The sequence below is a fragment of the Girardinichthys multiradiatus genome, chromosome 1 (genome assembly GCF_021462225.1).
Source record: "Girardinichthys multiradiatus isolate DD_20200921_A chromosome 1, DD_fGirMul_XY1, whole genome shotgun sequence".
Lineage (NCBI taxonomy): Eukaryota > Metazoa > Chordata > Actinopteri > Cyprinodontiformes > Goodeidae > Girardinichthys > Girardinichthys multiradiatus.
Genome location: NC_061794.1, coordinates 89,776 through 105,390, shown reverse-complemented (window position 1 = coordinate 105,390; position 15,615 = coordinate 89,776). Strand labels below are relative to the sequence as shown.

General features: G+C 40.8%; 1 protein-coding gene across 1 annotated transcript in view; it reads left to right on the top strand.

Moving 5' to 3' along the window:
• Positions 1–4,446: 4,446 nt before the first annotated feature.
• The window catches only part of LOC124879567 (forkhead box protein P3-like), a 28,359-nt gene continuing 17,190 nt past the window's right edge, over positions 4,447–15,615 (top strand). Inside the window, exons 1-2 of the mRNA XM_047384264.1 lie at positions 4,447–4,788; positions 5,044–5,122. Of these exons, the coding sequence (XP_047240220.1) occupies positions 4,750–4,788; positions 5,044–5,122 (118 nt within the window). The 5' untranslated portion in view covers positions 4,447–4,749. The remainder of the gene's footprint in view (positions 4,789–5,043; positions 5,123–15,615) is intronic.

The window sequence follows — 15,615 nt, the reverse complement described above, 5'->3', positions numbered from 1 at the left end:
CATGGTTCTCAACCAGAAAAGGGTGGCTTGTCCTCTTCAGGTTGGAGGGGAGTTCCTGTCTCAAGTGGAAGAGTTCAAGTATCTTGGGGTCTTGTTCAAGAGTGAGGGGAGGATGAAGCAGGAGATCGACAGACTGATTGGTATGGCTGCCGCAGTAGCGATTACAGAGACAGCGTGTGATGCTGTGCTGGTTTGTTGTGGCGAAGAGAGAGCTGAGCATAAAGCGAAGCTCTCAATCTACCGGTCGGTCTACATTCCTACCCTCACATATAGCCATGAATTTTGGGTCATGACTGAAAGAACGAGATCCCTGATACAAGCAGCTGAAATGAGCTTCCTCCGTAGAGTGGCCAGGCACTCCGTTAGAGATAAAGTCAGGAGTTTGGCCATCCGGGAGGGGCTCAGAGTAGAGCCGATGCTCCTCCACATCAAGAGGATTCAGTTGAGGTGGCTCGGGCATCAATACTGGATGCCTCCTGGACGCCTCCCTCAGTAGGCACGTCCCACCGGGAGGAGGCCCAGGGGACGGCCCAGGACATGCTGGAGGAACTATGTCTCTCGGCTGGCCTGGGAGCGCCTTAAGCTCTTTCGGAGGAGGTGCCAGGGGAGGGGGAAGTCTGTTTGTCTCTACTGAGTCTGCTGCCCCTGTGGGAGAAGAAAGAACAAAGCTTCCACACCCCGGAGACCCGGTTTCGGATAAAGCAGAAAATGACGAGTATGAGTATAGTACAAGGAGACTAAACCTACCTTCCAGTCTTGTCTTGCAGCACTTTTTGCACCCCTCCATGTATGAGTATCCAGAGGAGGCAACATGCATATTCAAAAGTGAGAACTAATTCACTAATCACTTTGCTAAACGTGTTTGGCAGTTTAAAAGCCTCTGATTAAATTTTTATAATTTGGGGCCTTGTTCACGAGTGAGGGGAGAATGGAGCGGGAGATCGACAGACGGATTGGTGTGGCTGCTGCAGTAATGGAGACGCTGTGCAGGTCCATTGTGGTGAAGAGAGAGCAAAAAGCGAAGCTCTCTATTTACCGGTCTACATTCTACATTCCTTGCCTCACCTATGGCCATGAACTTTGGGTCATGACCGAAAGAACGAGAACCCAGATACAAGGGCTGAAATGAGCTTTCTCCGTAGGGTGGCTGGGCACTCCCTCAGAGATAGGGTGAGGAGCTCGGCATCCGAGAAGAGCTTGGAATAGAGCCGCTGCTGTTACGGAGTGACATTTTGGACTTTGTTTTATGGTTTCTTGTGATGGTTTATTTTGTCTAGTTGTTTCTATTAAGTTTATTAGTTTGTCCTTTCTCCCTCTTCCGCCTCCTAGTGTTTACTACTTAAGTTTTTTTATGGTTGTTTTCTTTGTATGTATTATTATTCTCCCTTGGATTTTTATTTAGTATCTCTGTGTTTCTGTTTATTTTGTTTATTAGTTACTTTGCCCATCCTCAGCCTTTGTATTTGTTTCACCTGTTCCTTCTGCTTCACTGCTTTACTGCCTCCTTGTCACACCTGTTCCCTGTTCCGTTGATTATCTGCCTTTGTTATCTCACAGTATATAAGTTGGTTTTGTGTCTTTGTTCTGGGCTGGTTCCTTGTGTTTGTCACTATCCCTTTCCCTACCATGACTATGCTTTGTTTATGCTTCGCTTGGAAACTTATGCTACGCTTTGCCATAGTACCTGCAGTGTTTTGTAAGTTTTGGATTTTGACTCTGATTCATACCTGCAGTGTTTTGTTACGTTTTGACCTTTTTAAGAATAAACTAAGATGCGGCTGCCAAGCTCTTGTCTGCACTTTGGTCCGACCCAAAATCCCTTCTCGACATTAGGAACCAGCCATGAGGACCAAGCGGACAAAGTTACAGAGCTGAAGCTATGGGTAAAGCAGCAAGTGGAGACGCTAAGGACTATGTACGGTGAGGAGGTGGAACTTTCGCCCTCACCTCTATTGCTGGAGGAGATGGAAGAATGCTTCGGTGAGGCCGACTGGGCAGATATGGGTTTTGAGCCAAGTCGGAACCGTTGCTCTGTTTCCATCATTGGAGAAGAAGCGGAGGTGGTGGAGGAGTGTAAATACCCCAGTGTTATCCTAGACAACAGACTGGAATGGAGATGCAACTGTGTTGCCATCTACAAGAACGGACAGAGCAGACTGAACTTCCTGAGGAAGCTTAGTTCCTTCAGTGTTTGCAGCAAGATGCTGCATATCTGCTATACGTCTGTTGTGGAGAGTGGGATCTCTTCTCCATCATCTGCTGGGGTGGTAGCATCAGAGCCAGGGACTTAAAAAAGCTCAACAAGCTAATAAAGAAGGCTGGTTCTGTTCTGGAACCTTTTGAAGATCATTGTGCAAAGAAGGATTTTTCATAAAATGAACATTATGGAGAACCCTGAGCATCCTCTTCATGAGACTGTCATACAACAACAGAGTGTTTTCAGTCAGAGGCTTCTTCAGATCTGATGTAAAACAGACCTCTACAGGAAATCATTTCTGCCCACAGCCATCAGCATTAACAACAACTCTTTGAAGAAACCTGCATGATTTGAGCTACAAAAACAACTAATTTCCCATTGGGATGGGTAAAGTATTTTTGAATTGAATTGAATTGAATTTGGGGGCTTCTCAGTGGCACAGTTGGTAGCACTGCTGCCTTGCAGCAAGAAAGTCCTGGGTTTGACTCCCGGCCGGGGGTCTTTCTGAATGGAGTTTGCATGTTCTCTCCTGTGCATGTGTGGGTTCTCTCCAGGTACTCTGGCTTCCTCCCACAATCCAAAGACATGCCTGTTAAGTTAATTTGGTATCTCTAAATTGCCATCAGGTGTGTGAATGAGTGTGTGCTTGGTTGTCTGTGTGTTGCCCTGCAATAGACTGGTGACCTGTTCAGGGTGTACCCTGCCTCCCACCCATAGATTGCTGGAGAATCTATGGGCGCTATGTAAGAAGCGGTATAAAAAAATGACTGACTGAATTGAATTTGAATCATAAAATACCACAATACTAGTTGCCTGAACATAAGTGTAAAATGCTAATTATTTTTGGGAATAATAAATACAGTTTAACTGAGATTAGCACACAACTGTCTGGATATGGCAAACCCAAAAAACTATTTTAATGTCGCCTGAGATACGGTATGCCAGAGTTAGGATCAGAACATGCCAGTTTAGGGCTGTCATCGAACATAACAGAAAAAATGAAGGAATTATGAAGATGCCAGTACCAATATTAGTGTGAACTAATAATCTAACCACTGGGATTTTCTGGATGAAAACCAAACATTAAAACTGAACTAAAAAGCACTTGTGTTGCTCATGATGCTAGCTTAGAACTAACTGAAGTTAACTTTAGCACACAAACTGATAGACACATGACAGTAGCTCAATATAAGCATATTAAAAATGTTTTTGATGCTTGATCAAAAGGTACCTACCTGGTGAAAGTCCTTGGTCTCGCTTTCTCTCCCATGAACATTTGGTCCCTGCTGGTTAATATCCCACAATCCTTGTTTGATTAATCTGTGGTTTCCTCAAGGACCCGGATGTGTCAGACAAAAAAACAGAATTTTGGAACTGAAACTGAATTATAGAACTGAAAGTGAAATAAGTTCTAAAAAATTCTTAATTGAATAATTAAATGCCACAATTACTGCACACGTTTGTCAATAGCTACATTTTAACACACTAATTTAAGAGTTAAAGCAAATTATAAATAACAGTACATACATTTAACTGATAAAATGTTATTTGTTTATCCGTCTTTCCATGCATATATTTTTTAAAGTTCACCGTTGCTGTTTTTGTTTTTGCAATTGCTCTGTATAATTTAATAACACCTAGTTTATGTAATCTATTTTACATATAAAATTCTTTAGGAAACCTTAGTTAAATCTAGACTTTTTTTGCCTATGAGATGATCTCAGTGATACACATTATTACGCCAAGCTGAACACATCCAGCTATTGGCTCAAAAAATTTTTTGATTCTTTACTTTTTTCATAACTATAATAATTAATTGCAGCTGCACCCTAAACTGAGCTCTCCTTTCTGTTCACCTCATAATAATTGTCTCGTATTCTTTGTTGTGGCTTAACCTGAGGTGTTTGTAATGTAGCCACAACCTCTCACCATATTGTAAAGTACAATGAGATGACATTGGTGCTATTTAAAAAACAGAATTTACATTGAAAGTAATTTGAATTGTTTACTATGGTCCAGTGATTTCTATCCAGCTTCTATAAATCCTCGAGTCTGCTTTTTGGTACCTTTAAGCTGCTTGATTTGTTTAAAAAATGCACCACAGCAGTTAGTAGTCTGAATCAGACAATGTTATCTGCAACACCTTTTCAAGCTCCTTATCTTGAACCACAAAAATGATAAGAAGCGTCAATTGCTATCTATCTTTTTTTGTTATTTCATCATATATTTTAGGGGTAGAGTTACTTATTTTGGCAATAAACCTCATCATCTCTTCTGTTGTGGGATGACAACATTGTTTGCTTGTACCTGGAGCCTGTAAATAATGTTAGCTTTGTATTCACAGCAATCGCACTGGGCAGGTTACCTGAACAATATGACGGGTTACAATTACAAGTTACTCCATTCAAAAATTAATAGCTGTGTATGAGTATTTCAACAACACACTACATGTCTCAATAATCAGCTGCAACTTAACATTGCCTTTTTATAAAAATGATGTGACAAAGTTCTGTATTTTTCAGCTTGTCCTGGAAAAACAAAAACTTGTCGCAATGGAACTTCATCTTTCAGAAAACAAATACTGTAATCTGGTATGTATGTTACTATTAGTTTATATATGATGTTTTTCTTTATTATCCAAAATAAAATGTTGGTTAAAATTTGTGTAAATGTTAGCACCAATGAAATAATAAAAAAAATAAAGTCTTAAGGAATTTCATTAAGAAGTTGTAAAATATTTTTTTCTTGTAGTAATTCTAAAGTAAATGGTTTGTTTATGTCAGTCTTCATTATTACAGGAAACAGTTTCAGATTGATTGTAAACATTTCCTCTGTTGCTCCCCCAGGCTCAGGTCATCAGTGAAGACAGAATCCAACCAGGGGGAATCAAAAATCCAAATCATATAGTCCAACATGACTACACAGGTAAAGCTTTGCCCAACTTCTGCCAGGTAACAAGGACTATATATACTAAAAAGCCTTTTTAGTATTTAATTTAATTCAATTTATTTAAATTCAATTCAATTCAGTTTATTAGTTAGGCCCGAGCAGGAAGCCTGCAAGGGCCTATTATAATTGCTCGATTTTTCGTTATCGTTATTATTAGAATTCCGTTGCATCTTTGCGGGGCAATTTGGGGGCTTTGCCATGGCCCTAGATGCACACGATTTTACCCAAAATTATCCCCCTGTGAAATTTTTGTCCTTTAATGTCATTTCAGTGGGCGAGCCCAAACCTCTTAGCCACGCCCCCAATTGTGAGATAGGCCAAACCGAAAGTCGTAGAGATCTGAAATTTGGCACACTGGTAGAACTCCTCAAACCACGAAAAAAAGTATCTTGGGGGTATGCCCTAAAATGCACAGGAAGTCAAAGGCTAATTTCTGGCCGTTTTTCACTTTTACTTACTTCGAACTTTAATGAACGCCTCCTAGGAATTTTGAGCTATCAGCTTCATATTTGATCAATATGCAGTTAAGGCATGGGGGATTAAAAGTTATCAAAATTGTTTTCGGCCATGTTTAGGGGACGTGACTGGGGCACGATTTTGGTATTTGCGCCCAAAGTGAAAAAATGCAATAACTTTCCCAACGGAACGCCAAATCACACCAAAGTTGGCATGAAGGAGGACCTTTGGGTTACCGACGAACCTATGGGGTGATATGCTGATCTGGCTGTCTACACTGAATCTGCTTCAAACTGTGTCAGGTGACTGATCTAGTGGGTCTAACTTCGTTTGAAGCACAGTGACTTTTCATGAAAGGGTGTGGCCGTGGTGGCGCGGCGAAGTTGAACGTCATGCCATGAACATACGTTTGGCTCTAATTTTCACATAGATCATCTGATCTGCACCAAATTCAATATGGGGATCCTAGTCCAGTCCCCAAAAGAGATCTGATCAAATATTTGGCACGCGTGACCTAATTCTTCCACAGCGCCCCCTAGAATATTTAAAACAATCAGCCCCAAGCCATGCTTTGACCGAAGATTGTGAAATTTGGTACACATATGTAACTTCTCAGGACCTACAAGAAAGTCTCTTGGAGCATTGGTCCAAGCTCCACAGGAAGTCGGCCATTTTGGATTGAACTTGCAATTTTGACCCCGGTTTTGCCTTTTTTAGCCCGCATATCTGAGCAAACTCCTCCTACAGCTTTTGATTTAGAGACTTGAAAATCACTCAGTATACTCCTAAGGTACTGGGGATCAAAAGTTATCAAAAGCTTTTTGCTGCCTGAAAGCCTGTAGGCGTGGCCAAGCCTCAAAATCTGACTTCTCGCCATAAAAGACGAAATTGATATAGCTCCTACAAGGAAAGTCATAGAGACCTGGAACCTTCTGAGATTGGTCTGCCTCTGGTTCTGAACAATATTCACTGATCAGATGCTGACATCATCAAAGCCTCTGAGAACAGGAAATGTCATGTTTTCCTTTAGAGAGTAAATTTTTGATGTTCTTCACCTAATCAATGTGAAAGTGACAGATAACATGATGGTCTAAGACAGAATCCAGTACTAACTGGTTTGGCTGGAGGGTGTGGCCGTGGCGGCACGGTGAAGTGTGATGTCACGCCAGCCCATACATTTGGCTCTAAATTACACAAGCATGCTCTAATTTACTCCAAACTGAATATGGTTGATCTTTGTCAGCCCCCAAATAGCCCTATTAGATTATATTGGAATTTGGAACAACAGTGCCCCCTAGGACATTTCAAGTGCTCTATCTCCCTCATACATCATCGGATCCACTTCAAATGTAGTATACATCGTCATGGATCAATACTGAACATGTTGGCACAGTCAACTGATGACATCATTTTAATCACACCCACTAATTAACAAGTGAGTACAGCTTCCATCAGCGATGTCGTACTTCGGCCAAACTTTTCATGCTTCTCGCCAGAGCAGAACTCTGCATGTCCAAAGATTGTTTAACAGGTTGTTCACAGTGTCACCTAGTGGCGACATGTGGAATCGAGCGGCAGTCTCGTCGGCAGCATATAGGCAGTGAGGCAGGCTCCCGGGGTCGCTGCACAGGCAGGGCGTCACTGAGCTGCAAGGGCCTACAATCCTGCTTGCAGCTTTAATTAATATTTATGTTTATTTTCACAACACATATCAAATATTACAAGTCATGTACATTGATAGGTTTTATTTAGTCAACTCAGAGGTAAGGAAACGACACAGTCAGTTATACTTGCGGCAAGGGTAGGTAACACTCTGCAGTGCAAAACTACAAAGTGTTGGCACCCCTCTCTCTTTATTTATACATGCTTGGTCACACACAGTTCAACCCTAACATTCAGGGTGGGTGTGTGTGTGTGTGGGGGGGGTCAGAAAGGTTAGGGTTCATTTGTCTTGATTATAAACAAACAGAGGAAGTGGGAAGTGGGCACCTGGTGAATAGCCCCCAGATGCTGCTAGTAAAATAATAAAAGAATAAAAGCATAACTCATTCTTGTGACCATCTCCCTTCCTGTAACATGTAAGGAGGGAAAAGCACTTAGATGAGTGATAAACAATACAAAAAGTCATAAAAACCCTAACAGTTCCCCCCTGTTTTATCACGAATAAGTCATGAGTAAATACATGTAAAATGAAACACTCTGTGTAAGCACAAACCCTCAGGATGGAAAACAGATTATTTTGTGGGAAACACTTACACGGTTCCTCCGCCCCTAGGCAACCACCAATCATGGCAGAGTGAAACAATATAATAAAGCAAAGAAACAAAATGTAATAATAAAAAATAAAAGAATTAAAACAAGCCTTGTTCATATCATCATTGCACTTTTTCTCATTTCACTTAAACAGCAACTTCTTTCGATTTTCTGCTTTAAGGTCATTTTATGAAGTACAAGTATGAATACACTCAGGCATGGAAGATATATTCATTTACAACATGTCATCATAATCACCTGCTTTTTGGGTCCAGTGTCCATCTTGTCCATCTCTTCTCGTGTGATGTTACATCCTGTGGATCCTGTCTTAAACAGAGAAAGAGCCCTGCTACCAGGTTTAAGCTCAGGCTTATCAGTCCTGTCCACACATCACAGAAAGCCATGCTAAATTGGGCACAGGTCAGTTGTTTTCTTTGCCGGTTTGAGATGTTGGACCATATGGGTCCAACCCCTTTGTACCCGGTCATTCCCCTGTTACCCCGTCGGTTGGTTTGGCTCCTGTAACAGTGATATTAGCTTATAGTGGATCTTGTGGATCCAGGATGGTCTCTCTGCGATTTTCAGAGCTGTCGGTGTGGTCAGGAGAACACGGTATGGCCCTCTCCAGCAGGGCGTGCTCCAGTCCTTTCTGTGAAGTGTCTTAATCAGAACCAGGTCCCCAGGCCTCAGGTTGTTCTGTGAAATCGGAGCAGAATTTACTGGCAGACTACTGGACAACTGTACTTCTTTTGTTTGTAACATCTTATTCATCCATTCAGCTAATGATGTTTCCTGCTGTGCTTTTCCTATGTCATCCATTTCTGATGGCAATGGAAAAGGTCTGCCATGTACTATTTCAAATGGAGTGAGACCAGTTTGATTTGGAGTTATTCTCATCCATAATTTAACCAGAGATAGAAATTCAGGCCATGGCCTCCCTGTTTCTTCCATTGTTTTCATTAATCTATTTTTTATTGTTCCATTTGTTCGTTCAACCAGCCCAGCAGATTGTGGGTGGTAAGAACAATGTTTTTTTAACTGAAACCCTAATGCTTTAGAGCACAGTTCTATTACATTATTTACAAAATGAGTCCCATTATTTGATCTTAGGATTTGTGGGATACCATATGTAGGGAAGAAATATGTCACTAAACTCTTCGCCACTGTGAGCGCATCACAGTGTTTTGCAGGGTACATTTCAACCCACTTTGAAAATGCATCTATGACCACTAAACAATAGTTCTTTCCCCCTGACCATGATAACTCTATGAAATCCATGTGTATTGTGTGAAAGGGATGAATTGCTGCTGGGAACTGGCCTCTTTTGGGTCTCATGTTCCCCTGTGGATTATGTTTGCAGCAAATAATACATGATCTACAAAAGTTTTTTGCATAGTCAGAAACATTTATGGTATGGAAATGTAGATTTACTAAGTGTATCATTCCCCCTCTCGACACATGGGCAATCCCGTGTGTCGCATGGGCCGCCATTTTGTATAAATTCTTTGGTAATATTGGCTTATTTCCCAAATGATAAATGTCATCTTTCTTTATGGCCCCTCTATTCAGCCAAGATTTAACTTCTGCAGCTGGTGCAGATTGTTGTGAATCTTTCAGCACATCTGTATCTATAAATAGGAGATCTGACATTTTCAAAGTGAGGGGAAGTCTAGAAGCTATTTTAGCAGAAATGTCACCAAAGGTGTTTCCCTTTGTTTCCATGGTTTCATCAGATTGATGCGCTTTACATTTACAAAGCGCTATCTTTGCAGGTAGCTGGATAGCTAACAGCAGTCATTTTAACAGATTAAAATGTGTCAATTCTGTTCCAGTTGATGTTTTAAACCCTCTATTTTCCTATATTTTAGCAAAATGGTGAACAGAACCAAATACATATTGGCTGTCTGTATAAATGGTTAGGATTTTTCCGTCATTTAGTTTACACGCTCTGATAACAGCATACAGCTCTGCAGTCTGTGCTGAGCATGTATGGGGCAGGGCCTGTGATTCTATAATTTTAGTTTCAGTGGTTACTGCATAACCAACTTTGTTTTTTCCATATTCATCTTTTGATGTTGATCTATCTACAAAGATTATTTGTGAGTTTTCCAGAGGTGTCTAAGAGATATTTTGCCTAGGTTTTGTGTCTTCCTCAACCTTTGTTTTACAAGAATGTGGTTTCCCATCTTCTGCTGTTGGAATTAGCGTGCTAGGGTTTAGTGGACCACATCTTTGCAGAGTTATATTTGGTTGTGAGAGTAACAATGAGGTCAACGTAATATGCCTTGCATGAGTCAAGAAAGAAAGTGAAGTTTGTAGCAATACAAGTGGCACTGAATGAGGAATTTTCAGTGTGAGTGGGTGGCACAATACAATTTCAGCTGTCTGTTGCACAGCTTCTACTGCTGCGATGCAGCTCTGCAGACAATTTGGAAATCCAGATGCCACAGAGTCCAATTTTTTAGAATAAAATGCTAAAGGTCTGTTTTTGGAGCCAAATGGTTGGGTTAATACAGCTTTCATATAACCCTTACATGCATCTACACAAAGTGTGAAAGGCTGGCTATAACCCGGCAGAGCTAAGGTGACTGTTGTTTGAAGCAGATTTTTTAGCTCTGTGAATGCTACTTCTCTTTCCTTAGTCCATATGATTTTGTCTTTTAATGTCATGTCTTTGTCCTAGATCATAGATTGCAAGGGTTGTACAATGGCTGCATAGTCTGGTAGCCATTCTCTGCAAAAATTACACAGTCCCAGAATGGACATCATTTGTTGTTTAGTTTGTGGTTTTGGGGCTTCCTGTATGGCTGTTTTTCTACTACTTAGGAGTGAACAACCATGTTGTGATAACATATGTCCCAAATAAATCACTTTCTCCTTGCAAAACTGCAGTTTATCCCTAGAGGCTTTGTGCCCCGTCTGGTAGAGATGTTTCAAAACTGTTATAGTAGCTTCCTCACAGTGTTGTTGAGTGTCTGAAGCTATAAGAATATAATCTACATACAACAGGACTTGACTATGTTCAGGCACCTCACAGGTGCTCATAGAGTATCTTAAGGCTTGTGTATATACATGTGGGCTTTCACTGAAGCCTTGTGGTAGTCTGGTGTAAGTGTATTTTTTCCCTTTAAACTGAAAACCAAATAAATGCTGTGACTCTTCATGCAGTGGTACTGTAAAGAAAGCATTGCTAAGATCTACCACTGAGAAATATTTGTCGTTGATTTCTTCTCTTCATTGGCTTGAGCATGGGTCGTAGGTCTGAAGAAAAACAAACATTAACTCTATAGTTCTCATACATCCAAAACTGGGGATATAAGAGGAACCGTCACCGTTGATTAAAAAAAACAAAGGCAATGTCGTCTCCTTAGAAACAAATCCTCTATAGGTTTTCACCTGCGCATGAGCTGCGTCTAATGGTATTCGATTGGGATATGAATCTTCTGATCTTCTAGTATCAGACAGATTTCCAGCTTGCAAGCGCTTCTGGGAATGGCCAGTGTGGAGGAAAAGTAAAGCCGCCCGCATGCTTCTATCTCTCCAGAGATTGCCCCCTTACGTCATAAACGACTTGGTAATGGTGCTTAAAAGTTTGTTTCCTCTGCTTTTATAGCTCTGATGACTCTGGATCAGTGCTTCTGTGTTTTTTTTTTGCGGCTCTGCTCTGTTCTCTCAAAACCTAAGTCGGTCGTGGTAGATGGTCGCTCACACTGAGGCTGGTTCTGCTGGAACTTTTGTCCTGTTAAAACGGAGTTTTCCTTTAGACTATCACTACATGCATACTCATTATGAGGGATTGCTTTAAAGTCAATGCAAGCGACTGTCAACTGTTGCAGCATGATTATCCAGCAGGAGTGAATGCTGTAAGTCACTGGCTTGATGCAATCTGTTGAGTTTCCTTTGACAGAAAACCTTTTAACCAATTTGAATAAACCAAATCTGACTGCTCTGTTTGATAGTTAGGATTAATTGGAATGTACGTACTCGACTTGAAATCTGTATGATTCGATTGAATTGACTTTGTAATGTGCCTTGAGACGTGTTGGGAAATGGCGCTATATAAATAAAACTGAGTTGAACTGAATTGAAGTGAGAAAGTGTAAAAAACTTCTGACAGGTAGTGTTTGTCTGCATTAACCACTTATACTGGAGTAGTTTAGAGTTAATATTACCCGTTTGTCTCTGGAAGTTAACACAGATTTGTTTCCATTCCTCTTCTGAAATGTCTATTCAGATTTATCTTCCAAGATTCACGTCTAGGGGTTGTTGATTCAGTAGACTCGGTTGTAAGCCAGTTGCAAAGAAATTATAATCCCTATAAATTTTTTCCTTGATAATTAATTCTTCTGTAAAATTGAAACAGGGATAATCATATCCCTCACTCTGAGGAGGAAAACGGCCTACCAGTGAGCTATTGCTAATTACCGGAAACACTTTGCTAAGGTATGACATGCAGGGTTTTCTTTACCATGAGTTAACAGAGTTATGCATTTAAATCCTATTGGATCCGCGTTCTCATATATGGGAGCAGGCATAGTGGCCAGAGTGGGTCTAGCAGCCGCACATGCTATACAATTGCTCAGGGCCGACTCACGTGCTGTCTGAGCCATCCATGTCAACCACAAATTGGACTCTAAATCCCAGAGCCCCTTGGATAACATCTTCCGGGGTTAAGGTGTTATAGTCTATCTGAACCACAAGGGTTTTCACTTCACCACCTTTGGCCATAACAGAAACAAGATTAATTCTAACATTTCTACCATGATCTCGTGCGATCCATCCTGGCAAATTTCCTCCTAAATACATATAAAATCCGGAACTCATATTTCCACCTCTAAGAGTAGGTGGCATTATTGTAATATTAGGGTTTTGGTAGGGGTTGCTCTGTATTCCTCCTCATTGCTGAGTAATATTGGATTAATACCTCCAGTTGTCAATTTACCCTTTGCTTGTCCTCTAGCCAAGGTCACCAAATGCTGAAATGTTTCTGCATATGGATTATCTGACAGTATTCATCCCTGTTTAGTGTCCCAAATAACAAAACCCTGGGCCGTTATGCCAATGTTCTCCATACCATCCACCACACCTTTCTGATAGATACTCAGATACACATTATATATAGTCCAGGCTAGCTCACTGCCCTCACATGTAAACACAGAACAGAGATCAAACTGAAATGTGGAGTATGAGCCAAGTACATACTCCAATTCAATACCTCCATGTCTTTTAATGCATGTATCTGATGTTTCAGTCATTTTCCGGAGTACATGACGACGGCTGCGGAAATTGGGACTGGAGGGTGTTCACCACTCTGGAAAACATCACACACCATGAATACAATTATTCCCACAAGTGTCATTATTAAACCTCCCCCACATTTCCATTTACAACTTTGAGAGCGAGCGGTCGGATCTCTGAGCCAAAATAATTAAAACAGTGCTCAGAAATATTCTCCCCTGAAACAGTCTTCACGAGAGGGTACTTTATTCTTCAAAAAGCGCACAGAATCATCTTCATCAAAAATTCCAGAAGTCACCCTGCCTCCAGTCTTCACGGGGCGGTTTTTATACAGATACAAAGCATTGGTGTGTATTTGGATTCTCTTGACCAATTGAAATACATCATATTCATTTACGTAATACATCTTGCATCCACAACATTACTTTCTCTATTTTTCCGAGAATACACATTCAGCCAACATCTGGAAGACATCAGATTGGCGTACGTGACATTTTATAATAACACTCTCATGACTTTATTTGGATGCAAACTCTCAGGTCAAATTGACCTGGCAGGACTTTAGGGATATCAAAACATTCCCAACTGAAACACAATGCAAGCTCTTATTATTCTATGTCACACTGGCCTGGCAGAGTCAGAATATCAAGATTTCCTGCAATAACAAACTCATCAGTCTTTACCTCTCGCCAAGACCTTTTCCCTAATGTAATCTGTTTCCAGACAGGCCTGTTTCCTAATGCACAGAAGAAAGAATTCACAGAATTCATCTTATAATGGTAAACACAATAATAACACTTTTAATCTATTCAAACACAGCTTTATGCCTCTACACAATTAACATCCCAACAATGCATCACCATTTTTATTCTTTGTACCAGATCAATACCACTTACCCAGGAGCTTACAACCTTCACACACACTGTGGGATTTACTCAAGAATGTCAATTAACCATCATACATCAAATACATAAAACAACAATAGCATAACCAATGCTCCAAAGATTAATTGACAGAAAAGACACCACATTCAATGATCACATAATCAAAATCAAGAGTCACATATTTTCCGATTCCCAGTCCTGAATTTATCGGTTGATTAGTTGACTATAATGACTCCTTGTAGCGGATAAATCCTCTTGAAAACCAAAAAAAAAAAAGTATCTGGAGTGGATAAATCCTCTTCTTTCAATCTTGAAAACTAAAAGAAAAAGTCTCTGGAGTGGATAAATCCTCTTTAGCTCAGTGCGATCACACCGGTGAGCCTCCAGGGGATTATTATGCCCCTATATGACACCTCTGGTGCCAGTGACTTTGTAGGCTCCTCACAAACTGGCTGCAATGATACCAGGTTTCTCCATTTCCTCTCAAACGAACCACCTGAGATGTTCTTTCCAGGACTTGGAACGGGCCTGTGTACCTGGGTTCCTGGCTCGATGATGACCTTGAGCCTCACCCAGTTGACTCCTGGTACCACATGGGCCTCTTGTTCCCTCAGGTCCTCTGGAAAATTCTGCCGCTAGGGTCTGCAACTCATTAAAGAACGTGTTAGAAGACAATTGCACCTGTTAGAAGACAAACAGGTGCAAATTCACCTGTTTGTCCTGGTATCTGCTGTCCTTATTTTTTCCAGGAGCCATGTCTGGAAATGTTATGATTAATTAAACATATTACCACAGAGTATCTCTTTCCCAGGTTGGGTGTCATTTTAAACTTACCTGGAGATGAATGCATAGTAAGTTTTGGAATAAATTATCCACAGATGGAACAGTTCATCATATCTTTTAAATATGGGTGCCACCATTGTTCTGGATTGATAAGCACTTGCGAAATACCTACATGTGATGCCTCTTCCGAAATGTGTTCTCTCATGTTTGGTGGCATCACAACTTTACCACCAGGGCCTCTCCAAAGGCCATCTTCTTCTTTTGGTCCTTTTCTCTTCCACACAGTAAGTTCCTCAGGGGGAGAACCCCTTTTGTGATGTTGTTTGATTTTTTTTCCAAGTTTAGGTGTTCAAAGTTCTCAGCTTCAACACTTACTAAATTGAAGCTGCGTGCATAACCCTAACCCTTTTTTAGGCAACAACAAGGCTCGACCCACAAATCTAATTTCATTTTCATATTTGATTGGCTTCTGTGCTGCAGTCACAAATCCACTTCTCAACCTTTGTTTCAAATCAACATGTCTTTTTCCATATTATCTAGCATACAGCTAACATACTGAATCACCTCTATATCCCCCTTTTTGCTGAAACAACACTGTTGTTACAGAAACATCTAAATAAAAAGGCAGACAGTAATCCTGAAAGAGCCAATTGTGCAGCAAACTACAGCAGGTGTTTAAACTTAATGAATGATTCCTTGCGTCTGTGTTCCAATTCAGTGATGCATTACGATTTCTCATACCCTGCTTTTTTACCAAAAGAGCCAGTGGTGCTGTCAAACCAGTGTAATTAGGGACATAGTTTCTGCTATTGGCAGTCAAACCCAAAAATGACAACAAATCTTTGTTTGGGATGA